The following is a 23673-nucleotide window of genomic DNA, read 5'->3' on the forward strand; positions in this document are numbered from 1 at the left end:
TGACACAGTCATCACCCAGATACCTCCCCTGGTGTTACTGTATAATGCCCCATTCCCAGCAGTCACCTCTCCAGTCATCACCCAGACACATCCCCTGGTGTTACTGTATAATGTCCCATTCCCAGCAGCCACCTCTCCAGTCATCACCCAGACACCTCCCCTGGTGTTACTGTATAACGTCCCATTCCCAGCAGTCACCTCTCCAGTCATCACCCAGACACCTCCCCTGGTGTTACTGTATAATGCCCCATTCCCAGCAGTCACCTCTCCAGTCATCACCCAGACACCTCCCCTGGTGTTACTGTATAACGTCCCATTCCCAGCAGTCACCTCTCCAGTCATCACCCAGACACCTCCCCTGGTGTTACTGTATAATGCCCCATTCCCAGCAGTCACCTCTCCAGTCATCACCCAGACACCTCCCCTGGTGTTACTGTATAATGTCCCATTCCCAGCAGTCACCTCTCCAGTCATCACCCAGACACCTCCCCCGGTGTTACTGTATAATGTCCCATTCCCAGCAGTCACCTCTCCAGTCATCACCCAGACACCTCCCCTGGTGTTACTGTATAATGCCCCATTCCCAGCAGTCACCTCTCCAGTCATCACCCAGACACCTCCCCTGGTGTTACTGTATAATGCCCCATTCCCAGCAGTCACCTCTCCAGTCATCACCCAGACACCTCCCCTGGTGTTACTGTATAATGCGCCATTCCCAGCAGTCACCTCTCCAGTCATCACCCAGACACCTCCCCTGGTGTTACTGTAAAATGCCCCATTCCCAGCAGTCACCTCTCCAGTCATCACCCAGACACCTCTCCTGGTGTTACTGTATAATGTCCCATTCCCAGCAGTCACCTCTCCAGTCATCATCCAGACACCTCCCCTGGTGTTACTGTATAATGCCCCATTCCCAGCAGTCACCTCTCCAGTCATCACCCAGACACCTCCCCTGGTGTTACTGTATAATGTCCATTCCCAGCAGTCACCTCTCCAGTCATCACCCAGACACCTCCCCTGGTGTTACTGTATAATGTCCATTCCCAGCAGTCACCTCTCCAGTCATCACCCAGACACCTCCCCTGGTGTTACTGTATAATGTCCCATTCCCAGCAGTCACCTCTCCAGTCATCACACAGACACCTCCCCTGGTGTTACTGTATAATGTCCCATTCCCAGCAGTCACCTCTCCAGTCATCACCCAGACACCTCTCCTGGTGTTACTGTATAATGTCCCATTCCCAGCAGTCACCTCTCCAGTCATCACCCAGACACCTCCCCTGGTGTTACTGTATAATGTCCCATTCCCAGCAGTCACCTCTCCAGCCATCACCCAGACACCTCTCCTGGTGTTACTGTATAATGTCCCATTCCCAGCAGTCACCTCTCCAGTCATCACCCAGACACCTCCCCTGGTGTTACTGTATAATGTCCCATTCCCAGCAGTCACCTCTCCAGTCATCACCCAGACACCTCCCCTGGTGTTACTGTATAATGACCCATTCCCAGCAGTCACCTCTCCAGTCATCACCCAGACACCTCCCCTGGTGTTACTGTATAATGCCCCATTCCCAGCAGTCACCTTTCCAGTCATCACCCAGACACCTCCCCTGGTGTTACTGTATAATGCCCCATTCCCAGCAGTCACCTCTCCAGTCATCACCCAGACACCTCCCCTGGTGTTACTGTATAATGTCCCATTCCCAGCAGTCACCTCTCCAGTCATCACCCAGACACCTCTCCTGGTGTTACTGTATAATGTCCCATTCCCAGCAGTCACCTCTCCAGTCATCACCCAGACACCTCCCCTGGTGTTACTGTATAATGCCCCATTCCCAGCAGTCACCTCTCCAGTCATCACCCAGACACATCCCCTGGTGTTACTGTATAATGTCCCATTCCCAGCAGTCACCTCTCCAGTCATCACCCAGACACCTCCCCTGGTGTTACTGTATAATGCCCCATTCCCAGCAGTCACCTCTCCAGTCATCACCCAGACACCTCCCCTGGTGTTACTGTATAACACCCCATTCCCAGCAGTCACCTCTCCAGTCAGCAGCTGAATGATCTTGTTGGTGAGTTCCAGGATCTTCTGCTCATTGTCTCTCGCATGCATCAGTGAGTGAGGTGGAGGCACCGTGATGGGGCTCTGGGTCCTGCTCAATCCTCCTGACACACAGGAACGGTTACAGGGCGTCTCACACTCACCGGATGTCTTCCTCACTACTGTGTAATCCTGTGTAATAAGAGAGACATCAATAAAAAGATACATTTAAAAATCCACCTATTTCCAGGAATTACCCTTTGATTAAATTGATATTGTGCAAAATACACGAACAGCCTAATTTAACAGAAATATTAGACTAGGGAGAATGAGTGATAACTATCTGAAATTAGCAAATTCTCTTTCTTCCTATTATTAAATATACTATATACACCTAAGGGTGGTCTTCAGTATGCCGGCGGTCGGGCTTCCGGCGACCAGCATACCGGCGCCGGGAGCCCGACAGCCGGCATAACGACATTTATTCTCCCTCGTGGGGGTCCACGACCCCCCTGGAGGGAGAATAGCGCCACTGTGCCCGTAGCGTGCGCAGCGAGCCAGCAAGGGGCTCATTTGCGCTCGCCACACTGTCGGTAAACCGGTGGTCGGGCTCCCGGCGCCGGTATGCTGGTCGCCGGGAGCCCGACCGCCGGCATATCGTAGTGAACCCATACCTAATAGTGGTCTTTGAGATGTATTCCAGGAGAGCATTCATATATCTCTGTGTAAAAATCAGAGGCACACAGGTGAAAAAACAGTATTGTTGATTTTCAAAATTTTATGCTGTTCCTAGAAGGTAGGTGGGGGGGGGGGGGGGGGGTGCAATTGAAATTATATTTACATTTGTGAGAGACTGGAACATATTAATCAGATTATTTAACGCATTTGAAATGTAATCTGCATTTATTTATATTTCATGAGATAGCCTGTCTGGTTAAAAATACCAAGGGTGGAACTCACCCCTGTGTTATTGTGTGTTGGATTGAGATAAAAGGAGGCCAGCGTGCCTCAGAGAGTGTACATGTTCTGTGACATCTTGAGATGTGGAACTGCTGTAACATTCAATGCTGTCCCTTCTGAGCAATGCTTTCAAGGAGGAAAGGTCTTTTTTAAGACTGCGAGCAATAAACATATTTGCCTTCAAGATGACAGTTTCTTCATCTTGCGACCAACAGGAATATAAGACAAGTAGTCCCTGTCTCTGCCTGTACTGGTTTGAGCCCAGTGTCTCCAAGCTCCGCCTCCTGTAAGCTACCGTGATGGGCCTGGTCCAGGGCAACCGAAGACCCTCAGGGCATAACAGGACTCCAGAGCCCGCACCATCTGCATAACAGGACTCCAGAGCCCGCACCATCTGTATAACAGGACACCAAAACCCGCTCTGTCTGTATAAAAGAACGCCAGCGTCTGCTCCGTCTGTAACAGGAACCCTGAGTCTGCTCCATCTGTGTTGTATTACAGACCCTCTACCATGACCCCATCCACCAGGTACAGAGTTCTCTGACCCTGGATTTCCTATGACCGCAGTCACCTGTGTTGAACTAATGCATTGATGAGATGGGTGTTTTCAATGGGTTCGATATGATAGGTCGGCAATGATGGGAAAGCAGCACATACAGTGCCTTGCTTAAGTATTCACCCCCTTGGCTTTTTAACTATTTTGTTACATTACAACCTGTAATTTATTATTTTTTTTAAATCTGAATTTTACGTGATGGATCTGCACAAAATAGTCTAAGTTGGTGAAGTGAAATGAGAAAAATGTATATAAAAAATATTTTTTCTAAATAAAAATCTGAAAATTGGCATGTGCATATTGTCAGGCTCCGGAGCCTTACCTCAGGCGGGTGCTCCCGCGGGTTACCGTCCCGCTGGTTGGCATAGCTGCGGCGGCAGGGAGCTGCTGGCGGCGGGTCCTCCTAGATGGATGTGCGGCAGCCAAGGGCCGGGGGCCGAGGGTCTGGAGAGCCGGGCGCTGCGGCGGGGATCGCTGTGGTAAGGTCCTCTAGTGGTGACACAGTATAGTGTGTCAGAGACAGAAGCTGACTAAAGCTGTGTGCTAACAGCTAAATATTTCTAAAATACACAGCGCTTTATGATAATACCACCAAGAAATCTGTTAATTACTACCCATAATTGATTAAAAAATACACCTAATCTCTACTGCTACCACCGGTGGTACTGTTCCACCAATTACCAAAAACCACAAAATATATTTAAACAAGGGAGCGCTAAGAACAGGGTCAGTTTAAATCACACATTTATTACATTCCACATATAAACAGCAAATAAAATCAAGGATAATATCCGGATATTAAAAACAATATAGTGCACTCTTTATTTAGTCCCGTGCCCTGAGCTCGAATTAGTAATTGTCTATTCACACAGATAGATCCGTACAATCTCCACTGGTACGCATTAATTGTAATAAATGTGTGATTTAAACTGACCCTGTTGCTAACAGCTAAGTATGTCTCCTGTGCTGGGGGCAGCCATGTTGTAGACCAGAGTATTACCAATGAAGTTCCCGACCTGTGTCCAGCCAATCCTGCGTGTTCTCCCCTTACAAAAGAGGGCTGGCTCAGAGGGAGAGTGCCAGTGCTTCAAGTTACCTCCTTGTGAAAGGTTCTCCAGCTCTGTGCTTCCAGGTTACTTCTGGTTCCCTGGTCCTGGTTGCTCTCATCTATCGGTTACCTAAACGCTGCTGCAGTCCTGCTGTCTAAGTCCGTTGCCACTCGTGGAAGCGCTCACGGGGTCCCAGGTCGTAGAGGAGCTCCAGGTGCTAACGGTGGTTCCCGCAGATGTCTTCATTTCTTCAAAGTCCAAGTTCTTCAGCCTCGTCTCTCAATCACAAACCACAGCCTTCATTTCTTCAAATTCCAAGTTCTTCAGCCTCGTCTTTCAATCACAAACCACAATCTTAATTTCTTCAAAGTCCAAGTTCTTCAGCCTTGTCTTTCAATCACAAACCCTGTCTTAATTTCTTCAAAGTCCAAGTACTTCAGTCTCGTCTTTTAATCATAAAACACAGTCTTCAGTTTCACTCTTCAAGTCATTTAACCATAGACTCTAATTCTTCTAGTTTCTTCTATTTCTCCAATATTCATGTACAACCTGATTATTCATTAAAACTACAGTTATCTTCCTACAGAGTCCTTCTTTTCTTTACGCCCTCCGGCCAACGTTAACACTTAGTATGGCTTCCAACCCATGAGGAGGAATTACATTGAGCCACCTCGTTTACTCTCCTCACAGGTAGCTGTCCCTTCAGCCAAAACTCGGTTGTCGGAATCCCAACTTACGCAGAGCGTGACACATATATATTCACCCCCTTTGCAATGACACCCCTCAAAAGTTCTGGTGCAACCAATTACCTTCAGAAGTCGCATAATTAGTGAAATGAAGTCCACCTGTGTGCAATCTAAGTGTCATATGATCTGTCAGTATAAACACACCTTTTCTGAAAGGCACCAGAAGTTGCAACACCACTAAGCAAGAGGCATCACACCATGAAGACCAATGAGCTCTCAAAACAAGTCAGGGACAAAGTTGTTGAGAAGTACAAGTCAGGGTTGGGTTATACATTGTTTTCAAAATCTTTGATGATCCCCGAAGCACCATCAAATACATCGTCTTCAAATGGAAAGAACATGGTACCACAACAAACCTGCCAAGAGAACGCTGGCCACCAAAACTCAGAGACCGGGCAAGGAGGACATTAATCAGAGAGGCAGCACAAAGACCAAAGGTAACCCTGAAGGAGCTGCAGAGTTCCACAGCAGAGACTGGTGTATCTGTGCATGTGACCACAATAAGCCGTACACTCCACAGAGCTGGGCTTTATGGAAGAGTGGCCAGAAAAAAGACATTACTTAGTGTTAAAAATAAGAAGGCATGTTTTGAGTTTGCCAAAAGGCATGTGGATGACTCTCCAAATGTATGGAGGAAGGTGCTCTGGTCAGATAAGACTAAAATTGAACTTTTCGGCCACCAAGGAAAACGATATGTCTGGCGCAAACCCAACACATCCCATCACCTGAAGAACACCATCCCCACAGTGAAACATGGTGGTGGCAGCATCATGCTGTGGGGATGTTTTTCAGCAGCAGGGACTGGGAAACTGTTTCAAGTCGAGGGAAAGATGGATGGTGCTAAATACAGGGATATTCTTGAGCAAAACCTGTTTCAGTCTGCCTGTGATTTGAGACTGGGACGGAGGTTCACCTTCTAGCAGGACAATGACCCGAAGCATACTGCTAAAGCAACACTCGAGTGGTTTAAGGGGAAACATTTAAATGTGTTGGAATGGCCTAGTCAAGGCCCAGATCTCAATCCAATTGAGAATCTGTGGTCAGACTTGAAGATTGCTGTCACAAGCAGAAACCATCCAACATGAAGGAGCAGGAGCAGTTTTGCCTTGAGGAATGGGCAAAAATCCCAGTGGCAAGCTCATAGAGACCTATCCAAAGCGACTTGCAGCTGTTATTGCCGCAAAAGGTGGCTCTACAAAGTACTGACTTTAGGGGGGTGAATAGTTATGGACGCTGGAGTTTTCTGTTATATTGTCCTATTTGTTGTTTGCGTCACAATAATAATAATTAAAAAAAAACTTCAGAGTTGTAGGCATGTTCTGTGAATGAAATGATGCAAACCTTCAAACAATCCATTTTAATTTCAGGTTGTGAGGCAACAAAACATGAAAAATGCAAAGGGAGGTGAATACTTTAGAAAGGCACTGTATAAAGATAAATAAAATTACCAAGGCGTTGGCATTCTCCTTTCGACATTACGCTGCGGTCCTGTTTGTAGGTCTGGTATTAGTCACAGGGCACAAGTCTGCTCCACATGCATTATAATTACAAAGCACCATGGGCCAGATGTATGAAAGTGTGCTGTGGTTTCCGCTGACCACAGCGCACCTTAAGTCTACATTTTGTTCTTCTCCCTAATGTACGAACGGTGTGTTGTCCGGCGCACGCCCCCGCCGCTTACCGCTTCCCCGCAGTGGTGCCTGTCAAACGTTGGGCAGAGGCAATGTATCATTGCCTCTGCTGTGACTTTTCGACTCTTAAGTCCGCCGGGCCGGAACGCCTCCCCCAGGCAGGTGATGTCTTCAAAATGTGCCCTGGCTTAGTTTTTTTTTGTTTTGAATAAACTTTATTGAACGTAAACATTCTTCTGCTAGTCCACGCAGCTCGTGCCGGGGGCCTCCGGTGGTGCACACAGGAAGTAGGGGAGAAGGGCGCATGCGCACACATTGTGGCGCCGAGCCGATGTGGAAGGTGCGCTATCGCGGGACAGGTAGGTTAACGCCCTCCCACATCGGCGGGGGCCTCAATAATACATTGTGGCGGCGGCTGCGGGCGTATCACCACGATAATGTGGTGATACGCCCCTGGACACATAATGTCCGTTAGGACGTTTTTTCATACATCACCCTCCATATTCTGCTCCACCTACATATTATTACTAGTATCAACAATAATATAATAATAAAATAACAGACATCATTACCTGACGCTGCAGGACACAACAGTTTATTCTCTATGCTGCCTCCACTGCAAAGGACAACTTGCTATTGACAAAAAAAAAACATTTCTGGGACTTGGAACTCAGAGCGAGGGTGCAGCACGGTGGAACGCACTACACGGAAAAGTGATGGAACGCACAACCCGGAAGTACGGTAAACCACTCTGTCCAAAGTACCTTGGAACGCATAATCTGAAAGCATGGTGGACCACACAATCCGGAAGTGTGATGGTACGCATAACACGGAAGTAGAATCAAGTGGGCTAAGGGACCTTTTCCGTCTGGGGGAGGAGTTACGACATAAGGGGAGGAGTTACGACATAAGGGGGAGGAGCTACGCCAGCGGGATAGTTCCTCTACTATCCACGCCACCAACTATTACCTTCAGTAATCAGGTGGCGAGCGAAGCGAGCCCGCGAGAGTACTTTTCGGGTACCCTGTTCGCCTGTAGCTCCTCCCCCTGGTGACGTGTCTCCTCCCCGAGGTACGTCAGAAGGTCCCTTCTCCCACTCCGAAATAGAATCAACTGAAATACGATGGACCGCACAACTCGGAAGTACGGTGGACGACTCTGCCCAAAGTACCTTGGAACGCACAAATCGACCGTATGATGGAACGCATAATCCGGAAGTGTGATGGAACGCATAACCCGGAAGTAAGGTGTGCAACCTCTTGTGACCTCTTGTGATGGATGGATGAGAGCAGACAGTGGCAGCTAGCGAGAAGTGAGTATCCCCATAGTGAGAGAAGGGGAGGAGCAGGTGACATAGATACACAGGAGTCTCTATGCGACGCCCGGGAGCTGCTGCTGGGTAGACGGCGCTTCCCGGCCTTACACGTGTGCTGTGGCTGAGGTGGGGACACAATGACAGGCACATAATAGCTGTATACCCCAATACAGAGATGGGGCTGCTGCCTGAGTGACTGGGGCCCTGTCTCACCCTCTGCCATAGTGTTGTTATCAGCAATGTGTTCTTCCTGTGTACTGCCCTATCCTGAAGTGTAACATGGGGGACGTTTCCCCCTGGTTATAACTTATTAGGCCCATTCTCCCAGTGGGACCGGGGCAGGCACAGAGCACTCTTTTTATATAGTTATTAATAATACTTCATTTGTCGGCCCCCTTTATGTTTTACACATGTCCCGTGCCGCCCTGCTGGCAGCATGTAGTTGCTGGACAATAGGCTGCCCATTGGAAAGACCCGATTGGCAGGATAGAGAAGAGTGTGGCCACATCGCCATGGTAACCAGTGGTGGAACGTAGTGTTGCCTCTGGGCACCATCTCTGAAAGGGGCACCCTGGCCGCCTCCATTGCCCCTGCTTCAGCCTTATGTACCCGCTCCTGGCAGCGTTGCCGGCATTGCTCACCGACAAGCACAGAGCTGATCTGACCCGCAGCTGATATTATATTTCTCTGACGTCCTAGTGGATGCTGGGAACTCCGTAAGGACCATGGGGAATAGACGGCTCCGCAGGAGACTGGGCACATATAAAGAAAGATTTAGGACTATCTGGTGTGCACTGGCTCCTCCCCCTATGACCCTCCTCCAAGCCTCAGTTAGATTTCTGTGCCCGGCTGAGCTGGATGCACACTAGGGGCTCTCCTGAGCTCCTAGGAAGAAAGTATATGTTAGGTTTTTTATTTTCAGTGAGACCTGCTGGCAACAGGCTCACTGCACCGAGGGACTAAGGGGAGAAGAAGCGAACCTACCTAAGTGGTGGTAGCTTGGGCTTCTTAGGCTACTGGACACCATTAGCTCCAGAGGGAGCGAACACAGGAACCGACCTCGTCGTCCGTTCCCGGAGCCGCGCCGCCGTCCCCCTTACAGAGCCAGAAGCAAGAAGGTGGTCCGGAAAATCGGCGGCTGAAGACTTCTGTCTTCTCCAAGGTAGCGCACAGCACTGCAGCTGTGCGCCATTGCTCCTCATGCACACCACACACTGCGGTCACTGATGGGTGCAGGGCGCTGGGGGGGGGGCGCCCTGAGCAGCAATATTAACACCTTGGCTGGCGAACTTTCACCATATATAGCCCCAGGGGCTATATAGGTGTTTATTAACCCCTGCCAGAACTTTTACAATAGCTGGAGAAAGCCCGCCGAAAAAGGGGTGGAGCCATCTCCCTCAGCACACTGGCGCCATTTTCCCTCACAGCCCCGCTGGAGGGATCGCTCCCTGGCTCTCCCCTGCAGTCCTGCACTACAGAAAAGGGTTAAAAAGAGAGGGGGGGCACAAATTAGGCGCAGTATAAATATATTATGCAGCTATAAGGGAAAAACACTCTGTATAGTGATATCCCTGTGATATATAGCGCTCTGGTGTGTGCTGGCATACTCTCCCTGTCTCCCCAAAGGGCTTTGTGGGGTCCTGTCCTCTGTCAGAGCATTCCCTGTGTGTGTGCTGTGTGTCGGTACTGCTGTGTCGACATGTATGATGAGGATAATGATGTGGAGGCGGAGCAAATGCCTGTAAATGGGATGTCACCCCCTTGCGGGGTCGACACCGGTGTGGATGGACTTATGGAAGGAATTACGTGACAGTGTCAACTCCTTACATAAAAGGTTTGACGACATAGGACAGCCGGCTGCTCAGCTTGTGCCTGTCCAAGCGTCTCAAATGTCATCAGGGGCTCTAAAACGCTACCTCAGATGGCAGACACAGATGTTGACACGGATACCGACTCCAGTGTCGACGACGATGAGACTAGTGTACCTTCCAATAGGGCCACCCGTTACATGATTGAGGCAATGAAAAATGTATTACACATTTCTGATAATACCCCAGGTACCACAAAAAAGGGTATTATGTTTGGTGACAGAAAACTACCAGTAGTTTTCCTGCATCTGAGAAATTGATATGAGGTGTGTGAAGAAGCGTGGCCTTCCCCTGATAAGAAATTGATAATTTCTAAGCAGCGCACCCTTTTCCGCCAGAGGATAGGTCACGTTGGGAAATACCCCCTAGGGTAGAAAAAGCGGTTACACGCTTATTAAAAAAGGTGGCACTACCGTCTCCGGATACGGCCGCCCTGAAGTACCTGCTGATAGAAAAGCAGAAAACTACCCTTAAAGCTATATACACACACACGGGCATTATATTGAGACCTGCTATTGCCTCGGCATGGATGTGCAGTGCGGCAGCTGCGTGGTCAGATTCCCTGTCGGATAATATTGAAACCATGGATAGGGACAATATTTTGCTGAAAATAGAGCATATAAAAGACGCTGTCTTATACATGCGTGATGCACAGAGGGATATTTGCCGACTGGCATCACTAATAAGCGATATGTAAAACCTTTGCCGCCAGACGGGGGTTATGGACTCTGCAATGGTCGGGCGATGCCGATTCAAAACGGCACATGGCAGTTTGCCCTATAAGGGGGTGGAACTGTTTGGGGATGGTCTTTCAGACCTCGTTTCCACAGCTACGGCTGGGAAATCAAAACTTTTGCCACAAGCTACCCCACAGCAAAAGTAAGCACTGTATTATCAGGTACAGTCCCTTCGGCCCCAGAAAAGTAGAGGACTAGAGGCTCATCTTTTCTGCCAAGAGGAAAAGGTAGAGGGAAAAAGCTGCAGCACACAGCTAGTTCCCAAGAGCAGAAGTCCTCCCCTGCGTCCGGTAAGTCCACAGCATGACGCTGGGGCTGCTCAGGCGGACCCGGGTACGGTGGGGGCCCCTCTCAGAAATTCAGCGCACAGTGGGCTCTCTCACAGGTGGATCCCTGGGTTCTTCAAACAGTGTCTCAGGGGTACAGGCTGAAATTCGAGACGTCTCCCCCCCCCGCCGTTTCCTAAAATCTGCCTTACCGGCAACTCCCTCTGCCAGGGAGGCAGTGTTGGTGGCTATCCAAAAAACTGTATTCGCAGCAAGTGATTATCAAGATACCCCTCCTTCAACAGGAAAAGGGTTACTTTTCCACAATGTTTGTGGTACCGAAACCGGACGGTTCGGTGAGACCCATCTTAAATTTAAAATCCTTGAACACATATAACAAAAGATTCAAGTTCAAGATGGAATCGCTCAGGGCGATTATTGCGAACCTGGACGAGGGGGATTACAGGGTCTCTCTGGACATCAAGGATACTTACCTGCATGTCCCCATTTGCCTTCCTCACCAGGAGTACCTCAAGGTTGTGGTACATGACTGTCACTATCAGTTCCAGACGCTGCCGTTTGGATTATCCACGGCACCGAGGGTCTTTACCAGGGTAATGACCGAAATGATGATACTCCTTCGCAAGAAGGAAGTTTAATTATCCCGTACTTGGACGATCTCCTGATAAAGGCGAGGTCCAAGGAACAGTTGGTAAGGGGGTAGCACTTTCTCGGGAAGTGCTGCAACAGCAGGGCTGGATTCTCAATTCCAAAGTCACAGCTGGTCCCGACGACACGTCTTCTGTTCCTGGGAATGATTCTGGAAACAGACCAGAAAAAAGTGTTTCTTCCAATGGAAAAAGCCGAGGAGTTGTCATCTCTAGTCAGAAACCTCCTAAGACCGGGACAGGTGTCAGTACATCAATGCACACGAGTCCTGGGAAAAATGGTAGCTTCGTACGAAGCAATTCCATTAGGAAAGTTCCACGCAAGGAATTTCCAGTGGGACCTGTTGGACAAATGGTCCGGGTCCCATCTCCAGATACAGCAGCGGATAACCCGGTCGGCAAGAACCAGGGTGTCGCTGCGGTGGTGGCTGCAGAGGGCTCATCTACAAGAGAGCCGCAGATTCGGAATACAGGACTGGGTCCTGGTGACCACGGATGCCAGCCTTCGGGGCTGGGGTGCAGTCACACAGGGAGTGAAATTCCAAGGACTGTGGTCAAAACAGGAGATTTCACTTCACATAAATTTTCTGGAGCTAAGAGCCATTTACAAGGCCCTAACCCAAACAAGGCCCCTGCTTCAAAACCAGCCGTACTGATCCAATCAGACAACATCACGGTGCTCGCCCATGTAAACAGGCAGGGCGGCACAAGAAGCAGGAGGGCAATGGCAGAAGCCACAAGGATTCCCCGTTGGGCGGAAAATCATGTGGTAGCACTGGCAGCAGTGTTCATTCCGGGAGTGGACGACTGGGAAGCAGCCTTCCGCAGCAGACTCCACCCGGGAGAATAGGGACTTCATCCAGAAGTCTTCCAAATGCTGGTAAACCGTTGGAAAAGACCACAGGTGGACATGATGGCGTCCCGCCTCAATAAAAAGATATTGCGCCAGGTCAAGAGAACCTCAGGCGATCGCTGTGGACGCTCTAGTGACACCACGGGTGTACCAGTCGGTTTATGTGTTCCCTCCTCTCTCTCTCATACCCAAGGTTCTGAGGATAATAAGAAAAAGAGGAGTAAGAACTATACTCATTGTTCCGGATTGGCCAAGAAGGGCTTGGTACCAGGAACTTCAAGAGATGATCTCAGAGGACCCATGGCCTCTGCCACTCAGACAGGATCTGCGGCAGCAGGGGCCCTGTCTGTTAAAAGACTTACCGCGGCTGCGTTGACGGCATGGCGATTGAACGCCGGATCCTGAGTGAAAAAGGCATTCCGGAGGAAGTCATTCTTATCCTGATCAAAGCCAGGAAGGATGTCAGCCTGAAGTTCAGACGTTGTAAGGGAGTGCTGCATATTCAGCCCCTTTTTTGTGCCCCAGTGGCACCTTGGGATCCCAATGTGGTTTCGGAGTTCCTGGAATCACATTGTTTTGAGCCACTTAAAACCGTGGATTTGAAATATCTCACATGAAAAGTGGTCATGTGTTGGCTCTGGCTTCGGCCAGGCATGTGTCAGAATTGGCGGCTTTGTCATAAAAAAGCCCTTACCTGACTTTCCATATGGATAGGGCAGAGTTGAGGACTCGTCCTCACTTTCTCCCGAAGGTGGTATCAGTCTTTCACTTGAACCAACCTATTGTGGTGCCTGCGGCTACTAGGGACTTGGAGGATTCCAAGTTACTATACGTAGTCAGGGCCCTGAAAATTTATTTTTCCAGGACGGCTGGAGTCAGGAAAACTGACTCGCTGTTTATCCTGGATGCACCCAACAAGCTGGGTGCTCCTGCTTCTAAGCAGACTATAACGCGCTGGATTTGTAGCACTATTCAGCTTGCGCATTCTGCGGTGGACTACCGCAGCCTAAATCTGTAAAAGCCCATTCCACAAGGAAGGTGGGCTCATCTCGGGCGGCTGCCCGAGGGGTCTCGGCTTTACAACTTGGCCGAGCTGCTACTTGGTCAGGGGCAAACACGTTTGCAGAATTCTAAAAAATTGATACCCTGGCTGTGGAGGACCTTGAGTTCTCTCATTCGGTGCTGCAGAGTCATCCGCACTCTCCCGCCCGTTTGGGAGCTTTGGTATAATCCCCATGGTCCTTACGGAGTTCCCAGCATCCACTAGGACGTCAGAGAAAATAAGATTTTACTCACCGGTAAATCTATTTCTCGTAGTCCGTAGTGGATGCTGGGTGCCCATCCCAAGTGCGGATTGTCTGCAATACTTGGACAAAGTTATTGTTACAAATATCGGGTTGTTATGGCAAGCCATCTGTTCAGAGGCTCCATTTGTTATCATACTGTTAACCGGGGTTCCTATCACGAGTTATATGGTGTGATTGGTGTGGCTGGTAATGAGTCTTACCCGGGATTCAAAATCCTTCCTTATTGTGTCAGCTCTTCCGGGCACAGTGTCCTAACTGAGGCTTGGAGGAGGGTCATAGGGGCTCTGGCTCTGTAAGGGGGACGGCGGCGCGGCTCCGGGAACGGACGACGAGGTCGGTTCCTGTGTTCGATCCCTCTGGAGCTAATGGTGTCCAGTAGCCTAAGAAGCCCAAGCTACCACCACTTAGGTAGGTTCGCTTCTTCTCCCCTTAGTCCCTCGGTGCAGTGAGCCTGTTGCCAGCAGGTCTCACTGAAAATAAAAAACCTAACATATACTTTCTTCCTAGGAGCTCAGGAGAGCCCCTAGTGTGCATCCAGCTCAGCCGGGCACAGAAATCTAACTGAGGCTTGGAGGAGGGTCATAGGGGGAGGAGCCAGTGCACACCAGATAGTCCTAAATCTTTCTTTAGATGTGCCCAGTCTCCTGCGGAGCCGTCTATTCCCCATGGTCCTTACGGAGTTCCCAGCATCCACTACGGACTACGAGAAATAGATTTACCGGTGAGTAAAATCTTATTTTACCATAGAGGAAACACCTATAGCACTGTGTATATACAATTGTAATATCTGATGAACAGAGCCCCTTTATGATAAATGGGGTCTGGTAGAATACATTCATGTTTAGAGTGTCAACTTGGTCTGAATTTCTACATTGAGTATGTTGATTCAAATGGGAAGTCGACATATCAAATGTGACACTGGTATAATGTAAAGCTAACCAACAATATGTAATCCGCCAGCCATCACAAGCATGATGTAATGCTGACACATCTGCACTCTTACTACATGCACTCCGCGGTGCCCAGGAGCTGTACCTGAGTACTAACAGCATCATCTGGCATCCCGCTATTAGGTGACTGATCCCTAGTGAGATCCTGACATCTATCTATAGTACATGGTGACTGAGGCATCAATGCTTGATTTACCAAATGTGCAATTCTGTCTTAGGCTGTAGATGGCAATTAAAAGAGAGATTTTATTCACGCCGTATCCATAGATCTAGTGGTAGATTTAATTAGGGGTGATTGGCTTGTCCCGTGAGTAAGTGGGAGCACAAGCAGCACTTAGGGTAGCCCTAGACTTGCTGATTTGTGTTTGCAGCCGTGAGTCCGGGGTGAGATGGGGCGAGAGGAGTGCCCATCGCCAGAGTTTCCACACTGTTGCAGCAGCACTTCACCCCTTCGCCTCTGATTGAATCGACCCCATAATATAAGCATACTGCACTCTCAACCCTCTTGGGTTGCTGCAAATTGCCATTCGACCCGGAAGTGGCATCTGGCAGTCATCTTGGATCTCCAACTTTTGGTCTTGTCTGCTGCATTCTCAAGAGGACTCCTCTCAGCCTGTCCTGGCTATAAGGAAGCAGCTGTTCTTCCCTGGCTTGCATATTACCCTTCAGGCGCTCCTCTTCACTGCTCCATTGTGCATGCAAGTGCCCTGTACTCCCTGCTGTCTGCTATCTACGCTTTCTGCCAACCCCTGTAGCCCTGGTCTCTGTGCTGCTGCCTGGGCCCCGCACTCCCTGCTGTCTGCTATCTACGCTCTCTGCCAACCCCTGTAGCCCTGGTCTCTGTGCTGCTGCCTTGGCCCTGCACTCGTTGCTGTCTGCTATCTACGCTTTCTGCCAACCCCTGTAGCCCTGGTCTCTGTGCTGCTGCCTTGGCCCTGCACTCGCTGCTGTCTGCTATCTACGCTTTCTGCCAACCCCTGTAGCCCTGGTCTCTGTGCTGCTGCCTGGGCCCCGCACTCCCTGCTGTCTGCTATCTACGCTCTCTGCCAACTCCTGTAGCCCTGGTGTCTGTTCTGCTGCCTGGGCCCTGTACTCCCTGCTGTCTGCTATCTACGCTTTCTGCCAACCCCTGTAGCCCTGGTGTCTGTGCTGCTGCCTGGGCCCTGCACTCGCTGCTGTCTGCTATCTACGCTTTCTGCCAACCCCTGTAGCCCTGGTGTCTGTGCTGCTGCCTGGGCCCTGCACTCGCTGCTGTCTGCTATCTACGCTTTCTGCCAACCCTTGTAGCCCTGGTCTCTGTGCTGCTGCCTGGGCCCTGCACTCCCTGCTGTCTGCTATCTACGCTCTCTGCCAACCCCTGTAGCCCTGGTGTCTGTTCTGCTGCCTGGGCCCTGTGCTCCCTGCACTCCCTGCTGTCTGCTATCTACGCTTTCTGCCAACCTCTGTAGCCCTGGTGTCTGTGCTGCTGCCTGGGCCCTGCACTCGCTGCTGTCTGCTATCTACGCTCTCTGCCAACCCCTGTAGTCCTTGTGTCTGCGCTGCTGCCTGGACCCTGCACTGCCTGCTGTCTGCTATCTACGCTCTCTGCCAACCCCTGTAGCCCTGGTGTCTGTGCTGCTGCCTGGGCCCTGCACTGCCTGCTGTCTGCTATCTACGCTCTCTGCCAACCCCTGTAGCCCTGGTGTCTGTGCTGCTGCCTGGACCCTGCACTCGCTGTCTGCTATCTACGCTTTCAGCCAACCCCTGTAGTCCTGGTGTCTGAGCTGCTGCCTGGGCCCTGCACTCGCTGCTGTCTGCTATCTACGCTTTCTGCCAACCCCTGTAGCCCTGGTGTCTGTGCTGCTGCCTGGGCCCTGCACTCCCTGCTTTCTGCTATCTACGCTCTCTGCCAACCCCTGTAGCCCTGGTGTCTGTGCTGCTGCCTGAGCCCTGCACTCCCTGCTGTCTGCTATCTACGCTCTCTGCCAACCCCTGTAGCCCTGGTGTCTGTGCTGCTGCCTGGGCCACCTCGAAGACACAGTCCCATATTCTATAGCGTCCTTACCGATAGCACACTGGGGCTGAGGTCCAGACTTCCTACCGGTATCCGGTCTCTAGGTCGACTACACTTAGGTCGACCACTATTAGTCGACAGTAAGTAGGTTGACATGTTTAAGGTCGACATGACAGAAGGTCGACATGCGTTTTTAAATTGTTTTGAACTTTTTCATGCTTTACGATCCACGTGGACTACGATTGGGAATAGTAACCTGTGCCTGAAGCACTGCAAGCGAAGTAAGTCATACGAGGGACACGGTGCACTAATTGGGGTTCCCAATCACTGTACGGAGAAAACAACACCACGTTAAAAAAAAAACAATTTATGTCGACCTTGTACATGTCGATCTAAAGACCCTGTTGACCTAGAAACCATGTCGACTTACTGTCGACCAATAGTGGTAGATCTAGACACTGTCAACCTAAGTGTGGTCGACCCTGTGATCCACACCCTTCCTACCACCTCGAGCTCTGGTGAATTCTACTTCGTACCCTCAGCAGCTGCTTTGGCAGTGTTGCCCCTTCCTCGGATTTCCCCCCAGTACATCTGTCAATCACCGGGAGGGCAGGGAGGAAAGGGCTGCATAGGCAGTGCAGTGACACAGACTAGCTACGTCACTGTAAGGGAGCGTGGTCTTACGGCGATCCTGTTTGCGGCTGCAGGCTATGACATGCAGACCCTCCAGCCAGGCATATAAAGAGCTCCCACTGCATACTTGCCGACTTTTTGGCTGCTCTCTCCGGGAGAGAGCAGCCAGGTCGGCTCAGCAGGGGGGCGGGTTGCGACATGCCGTGCAGAGGGGGGGCGTGCCAGAGGCGGTACGGGGGCGTGGTGGAGGCAGAACAGGGCGTGGCTGTGGGAATCGTGTCATGTAAGCCACACCCCCTGCTGTGTAATGCTGCTATTACTGGCATTATACAGCCGAGGGCGTGGCTATGATGACGCGATTCAACAGGAATCGCGTCATCGCCTGCCCGGACCGCCCACTTTACTCGCTAAGTGGTCAGCTAGGCAGGGGCGGGCCCCTGAAATCGGGAGATTTTCCTGCTCTTCCGGGGGGCCGGGAGGGTCACCTGATTTTCGGGAGCCTCCCGGCCATTCCGGGAGAGTAGGCAAGTATGTCCCACTGATCCCGATTAGGTCCAGTGTGCCCTTTACTGTGAAGGCAGTAGTGATATATAACTTGTGTGTAGGGATCAGTGTGCATCAGATGTGCGATATTAGTGTGACCTGTGTATAGTAATTGCATTGTTATATATGTGTGCAGCGTGTATAATGACAGGTGAAATATTATTGTATGCTAGGCTGCTACAGCTTCCTGTACAAACATAAGCATTATACCGTAACACCAGGGGAGGTGTCTGGGTGATGACTGTGTCATTGTGTGTGTCAGGTTCCTGTAATGCAGGGATGGGGAACCTTCGGCACTCCAGCTGTTGTTGAACTACACATACCAGCATGCCTTGCTACAGTTTTGCTATTTGGCCATGCTAAAACTGTTGCAGGGCATGCTGGGATGTGTAGTTCAGCTGGAGGGCCGAAGGTTCCCCATCCCTGGTGTCAGGATGTCACTGTCTATCTCCATGCAGGAGGAGGAGTATATAGAGGAACACAGGGACCTGTACAAGGACGTGATGATGAAGAATCACCTGACCCTCACATCACTGGGTAAGAGGACAGCAGTTGTATGGGCTTGTTACAGGCATCATCTGATAATCACATATATACAATGTACTCAGTCACTGTGTGTCTCCTACAGATGGACCCAGTAACAGAGATGCCCCAGAGAGATGTCCTCGTCCTTATTCACAGGACTGTACAACGGAGAATCACAGGACCCCACAGAAGGATCAGGTAGATGGGATTTAGGGTCTCACCATATACCAAAGTGACTTTTCTCTATAGACTCTTTAGCTCAGCTGTGTAAATTTAATATTTAGGGTGATGACCTGACTAATATTAAGGTAGAAGATACAGAAGAAGAGACATATGTGAGGGGTGATCAGCAGTGTAAGGAGGAGGAAATCCCTACAGATATCATTACAGGTGAGTAATAATCACTTATTACAGAGAGGAGTCACACATTCTCCTTGTTCTGTCACTACAGCAGTCTCTTATCCTACACCCTCCTCGGTCAGTACATAGTAATGAGGACAGTGCCTCTGCTCTTTGGATGAGGAACATTAAGCCCTATTAGTCCCCCACCCCCACCCACAGCACCCGCCCCTCCACCACCTGAAGCGCCTCCGGACCCCCTTCCCCATCCGCCGCACCACCCGCACCTGCCCCTCCCCCACCCGCGGCACCTCCGGACCCCCTACCCCACCCCACCCCCGGCACCCCCGCCCCTACCCATCCCACAGCACCTCCGGAACCCTTCACCCACCCGCAACATCCCCGCACCTGCCCCTCCCCCACCCGCGGCATCCCTGCCCCTCCCCCACCTGCAGTGCATCCGGACCCCTCCCCCATCTGCAGCCCCCACTCCTTGGCCCCTCCCCCGCCCCCCTCCAACCGCAGCATCTACAGACACCCTCCTCCATCCGCAGTCCCCCCCGCACCTGCTACATTCTGTACATCGTGCCCTGCAGGCGCTGTTTCACACCGTCGCAAGGGGCTACGCCTCCTTCAACTTCGCACGCCCTTTCATTGTGCAATATTTAACCACTAACAAAGTAATGCAGGTAATACTACATATAATACAAACATTGAAGCCCAGAAAGGCGTGCAAGGGTTAAGGGGGCGTAGCCCCTTGCGACGGTGTGAAGAGCGCCCGTAGGGCTCGATGAAGCACCTAGTATTACATAAGATCCATATAGGGACATAGGGCCTAATTCAGACCTGATCGCAACAGCAAACTTTTTCTCTAATGGGCAAAGGGGTAGATGTAATATGTGCAAAGAGAGTTAGATTTGGGTGTGGTGTATTCAAACTGAAATCTAAATTGCAGTGTAAAAATAAAGCACCCAGTATTTACCCTGCACAGAAACAATATAACACACCCAAATCTAACTCTCTCTGCACATGTTACATCTGCCCTACCTGCAGTGCACATGGTTTTGCCCGTTAGAGAAAGATTTTGCTTTTGCGATCCATGCTGAATTAGGCCCATAGTTCTAATGTTATCTTAATGTGCATGCAGTCTATTCATGTACAGTACTGTGTGTTGTTTTTTATATATGGCTTAATATTAGCAGTAAATAATTAAAAATGTTTTTTTTTTTTTAAATAACTGTTGGCAGCCACATCATCTGATAATCACATATATAAAATGTCCTCAGTCACTGTGTGTCTCCTACAGATGGACCCAGGAACAGAGATACCCCAGAGAGATGTCCCCGTCCTCTTTATTCCCAGGATTGTACAGAGGAGAATCACAGGACCCCACAGGAGGATCAGGTAGGTGGGATTTAGGGTATTAACAAATTACCAAAGTGACTCACAATATGATGTGTAGATAAGCTTTGTTTGTTTAGTACACTGATATTCTACAGATTTTTCTCAAATCAGACATTATTAAAGTTTAAAGTGTTATTGGTTTGTGGGTTAATTAGGGTCAAGATCTGACTCATATTAAGGTAAAGGTTATGGAGGAAGAAGAAGAGACGTATGTGAGGGGTTATCAGCAGTGTAAGGAGGAGGAAATCTCTACAGATATCAGCACAGGTGAGTAATACACGCTTATTACAGAACTGAAATAATTAGAATGCTTAACACTCCCTGTGGGAGCAGCTGTCTCGTATTAGACTCAGCAGTACCAGCCATCTACCAATAAAAACACATTGAGAAAAATTCTGTCCAAAACTGTTGATGCCGCACATCAAATAATGCCATAATGTCAGTCTGAAAAGAAAAAAACAAATAGCTTTTTCTCTTTCATCCACTAGGGGACACTGGAGCATCCTTAGACATTAGGGGTGTGAAGCTTGCAACCGGAGATGTGGCACAATCTAAAATTAGCATTGTCTGCACAGCCGGCTCCTCCCCCTTCACATCCCTCCTCCCTCAGTTTAGAAAATTGTGCCTAGGAGGTACAAGCACAGAAGGGAGCTCCTGCTCCTTGAAGTTTTATTTATTTATTCAATTATTTTTTTAGTCATTCATGACTGGCCCAATCCCTCCTAACTAAAGGGAGGGTGCAGGTTTTAAAAGACAAAACGGTAAATGCCCAATCCCACCTAAAGGAAAGGGGGTGCAGGCTTTACCAGAAGAGAAAGCTGCGTCCCCCTAATAAAAGGAGGACAAGCTTCAGGATTGAGAGACAAGGATTCCTACTAAAGGGGTCTGCATCTCTCAAGGCACAACTGTGAGTACTGGTTGTTTTAAGAAGTAGCATTATGTTTTTACTATTTTCCTATGGGGCTTTAGTGAGTGCAGACCTTGCTACTGTCCGCAGCGTGTAAGCTGTATGCAGTCCATGTAATGAGTCCCGCTGTTCCCTTCCCGCAGAAGGCTTTGCTAGCATAGAGGCCGCTATATGTGATCACTAATCAGATCCCCACAGCGGCGCGCCAGAGGTCTCGGCGCGCGTAGACAGAGCAGTGAGATAGTGCCGCGTGGCTGACGAGATCCTTCAGCCGCGTGTGGGGGCGGCCAGCGGGGATCGGGAGCGCACAGTACAGAGCGCGGTTGTGTCTTCCCTGTCAGCAGAGAGGCGCCACTACGGGACCTGTGAGAGCGGTCCCGGCGTGCGCCGGCCAGCGACAGATAGTATTACCGCGCGGCTGAGCAGATACTCTCAGGAGGCGGGGAGCGGGAGGAGAGACACTGCGGTGAGCACGCGGCTGAGAAGAAATCCTCAGCCACGGGAAAGTTCTGCAGCGCACATACAGGGCGGCCAGTAACAGCAAGTTAGGCTCCCTTCAGCAGAACACACAGCCATACAGCCAAAATTTTTAATTGGCAGCCATCTTAAAATTCATGCAGGAGCATGGAGTGCACTATTATAGATTAGTAGTAAGACAGCGCCCTCTGCTGGTGAAATGTTATAATGCCTGAAGAATATAATATGATTATGATTTATATTCAAAGGAACTCTATTACAAAGAGCCTACAGAAAATACGAGGAAGCAAGTAAAGCCAACTCTAACACCGTAGCTGACTTACAGTTGGGTGTGAGACGTTTGCAAGTCGGCTGGCTGTAAAGACAAAAGCAATTAATTTTTTTGTTTTATTTTTTCTTCTGTACAATATAGAGATATTTCCAGCCAGGCAACTCAATTCCTTTTGCTTCCGTCATCTATCACAGTCTTTCTCTTCCTAGTTTAAAGGGTGAGAGCGCTGCGACACAGTCTGGTAAGGGGTTTAGTCAACATATCTAAAACACCAACCAAGACCTCCAAGACCTATTATGTTGCATGCAATGGGAAGAGCACGCGGATGGCAGCTCCGAGGTGTGCGATTCCTGCTTATACAAGGACGTTCCACCTGGGAGCAGTGCTCCGACTAGGTCATGGAAGAATAAGATAGAATCTCCAATGAGATGGCGGAATCCCGCACGCAACAATCAGGGCTGCGGGATTCTCAAAGACGATGGAAGACGTTCTCATCAGGTTAACACCGCCCACACAAGCAGTAAAGAATGTGTGCAAGGCAGTTAAAAGACCTCATCCTCTTGTACCGGAAGCAGAGGAGGAGAGGGGTCTTCTCATTGATACATCATTGAATCTAACCTAGACGCCGATTTTCCAGAAGAGGACACGGCAATCTCGGGTCTTGATTCTTTAAGCGAAGCGGTGAAGGAGATCCTAAACTTTAAGGTAGCAGAAGTAAAGGAGCCGGAAGAATTAGAATTGTTCGAATCCCAATAGCCGCGTTCAGCAGCGTTTCCCATTCCTAAATCCCTCCAACCTCAAATGGAGGAGGCTTGGAAACAACCTGACAAATGTTTTCACTTTTTGAACAGGGTTTCAAGTAACTTATCCCCTACCTAAGGGTGTAATGGATAAGTGGGAGACTCCACCAGTAGTGGATGGTTCCCTAGGAAGGTTGTCAAAGACGACAATCTTACCATTACCTAATTTAACGACTTTACAAGGTTGACACAGCCTTAAAGTCAATTTCTCTGACGTCCTAGTGGATGCTGGGAACTCCGTAAGGACCATGGGGAATAGCGGCTCCGCAGGAGACTGGGCACAAAAGTAAAAGCTTTAGGACTACCTGGTGTGCACTGGCTCCTCCCCCTTTGACCCTCCTCCAGTTAGATTTTTGTGCCCGGCCGAGAAGGGTGCACACTAGGGGCTCTCCTGAGCTTCTTAGTGAAAGTTTAAGTTTAGGTTTTTTATTTTCAGTGAGACCTGCTGGCAACAGGCTCACTGCATCGAGGGACTAAGGGGAGAAGAAGCGAACTCGCCTGCGTGCAGAGTGGATTGGGCTTCTTAGGCTACTGGACACCATTAGCTCCAGAGGGACCGAACACAGGCCCAGCCTCGGAGCTCGGTCCCAGAGCCGCGCCGCCGGCCCCCTTACAGAGCCAGAAGCAAGAAGAGGTCCGGAAAAATCGGCGGCAGAAGACATCAGTCTTCAACAAGGTAGCGCACAGCACTGCAGCTGTGCGCCATTGTTACTCAGGCACACTTCACACTCCGGTCACTGAGGGTGCAGGGCGCTAGGGGGGGGGCGCCCTGAGCAGCAATGTAAAACACCTTGGCTGGCATAAATACACCACATATAACCCCCAGGGCTA

General features: G+C 50.0%; 2 protein-coding genes across 2 annotated transcripts in view; one reads left to right on the forward strand and one right to left on the reverse strand.

The window, feature by feature from the left end:
- LOC135057187 (uncharacterized) overlaps nucleotides 1-7667 on the reverse strand; it is an 826406-nt gene extending 818739 nt beyond the window's left edge. The window contains 3 exon segments of the mRNA XM_063963085.1: nucleotides 2045-2236; nucleotides 3883-4049; nucleotides 7559-7667. The gene's annotated coding sequence lies outside the window, so the exon portion shown is untranslated.
- A 242-nt stretch (nucleotides 7668-7909) lies between these two features.
- The window catches only part of LOC135057188 (oocyte zinc finger protein XlCOF7.1-like), a 101651-nt gene continuing 85887 nt past the window's right edge, over nucleotides 7910-23673 (forward strand). Inside the window, exons 1-6 of the mRNA XM_063963086.1 lie at nucleotides 7910-8298; nucleotides 18578-18656; nucleotides 18748-18842; nucleotides 18929-19034; nucleotides 20290-20387; nucleotides 20543-20654. Of these exons, the coding sequence (XP_063819156.1) occupies nucleotides 18623-18656; nucleotides 18748-18842; nucleotides 18929-19034; nucleotides 20290-20387; nucleotides 20543-20654 (445 nt within the window). The 5' untranslated portion in view covers nucleotides 7910-8298; nucleotides 18578-18622. The remainder of the gene's footprint in view (nucleotides 8299-18577; nucleotides 18657-18747; nucleotides 18843-18928; nucleotides 19035-20289; nucleotides 20388-20542; nucleotides 20655-23673) is intronic.

The sequence above is a fragment of the Pseudophryne corroboree genome, chromosome 3, assembly GCF_028390025.1.
Source record: "Pseudophryne corroboree isolate aPseCor3 chromosome 3, aPseCor3.hap2, whole genome shotgun sequence".
NCBI classification, from domain to species: domain Eukaryota; kingdom Metazoa; phylum Chordata; class Amphibia; order Anura; family Myobatrachidae; genus Pseudophryne; species Pseudophryne corroboree.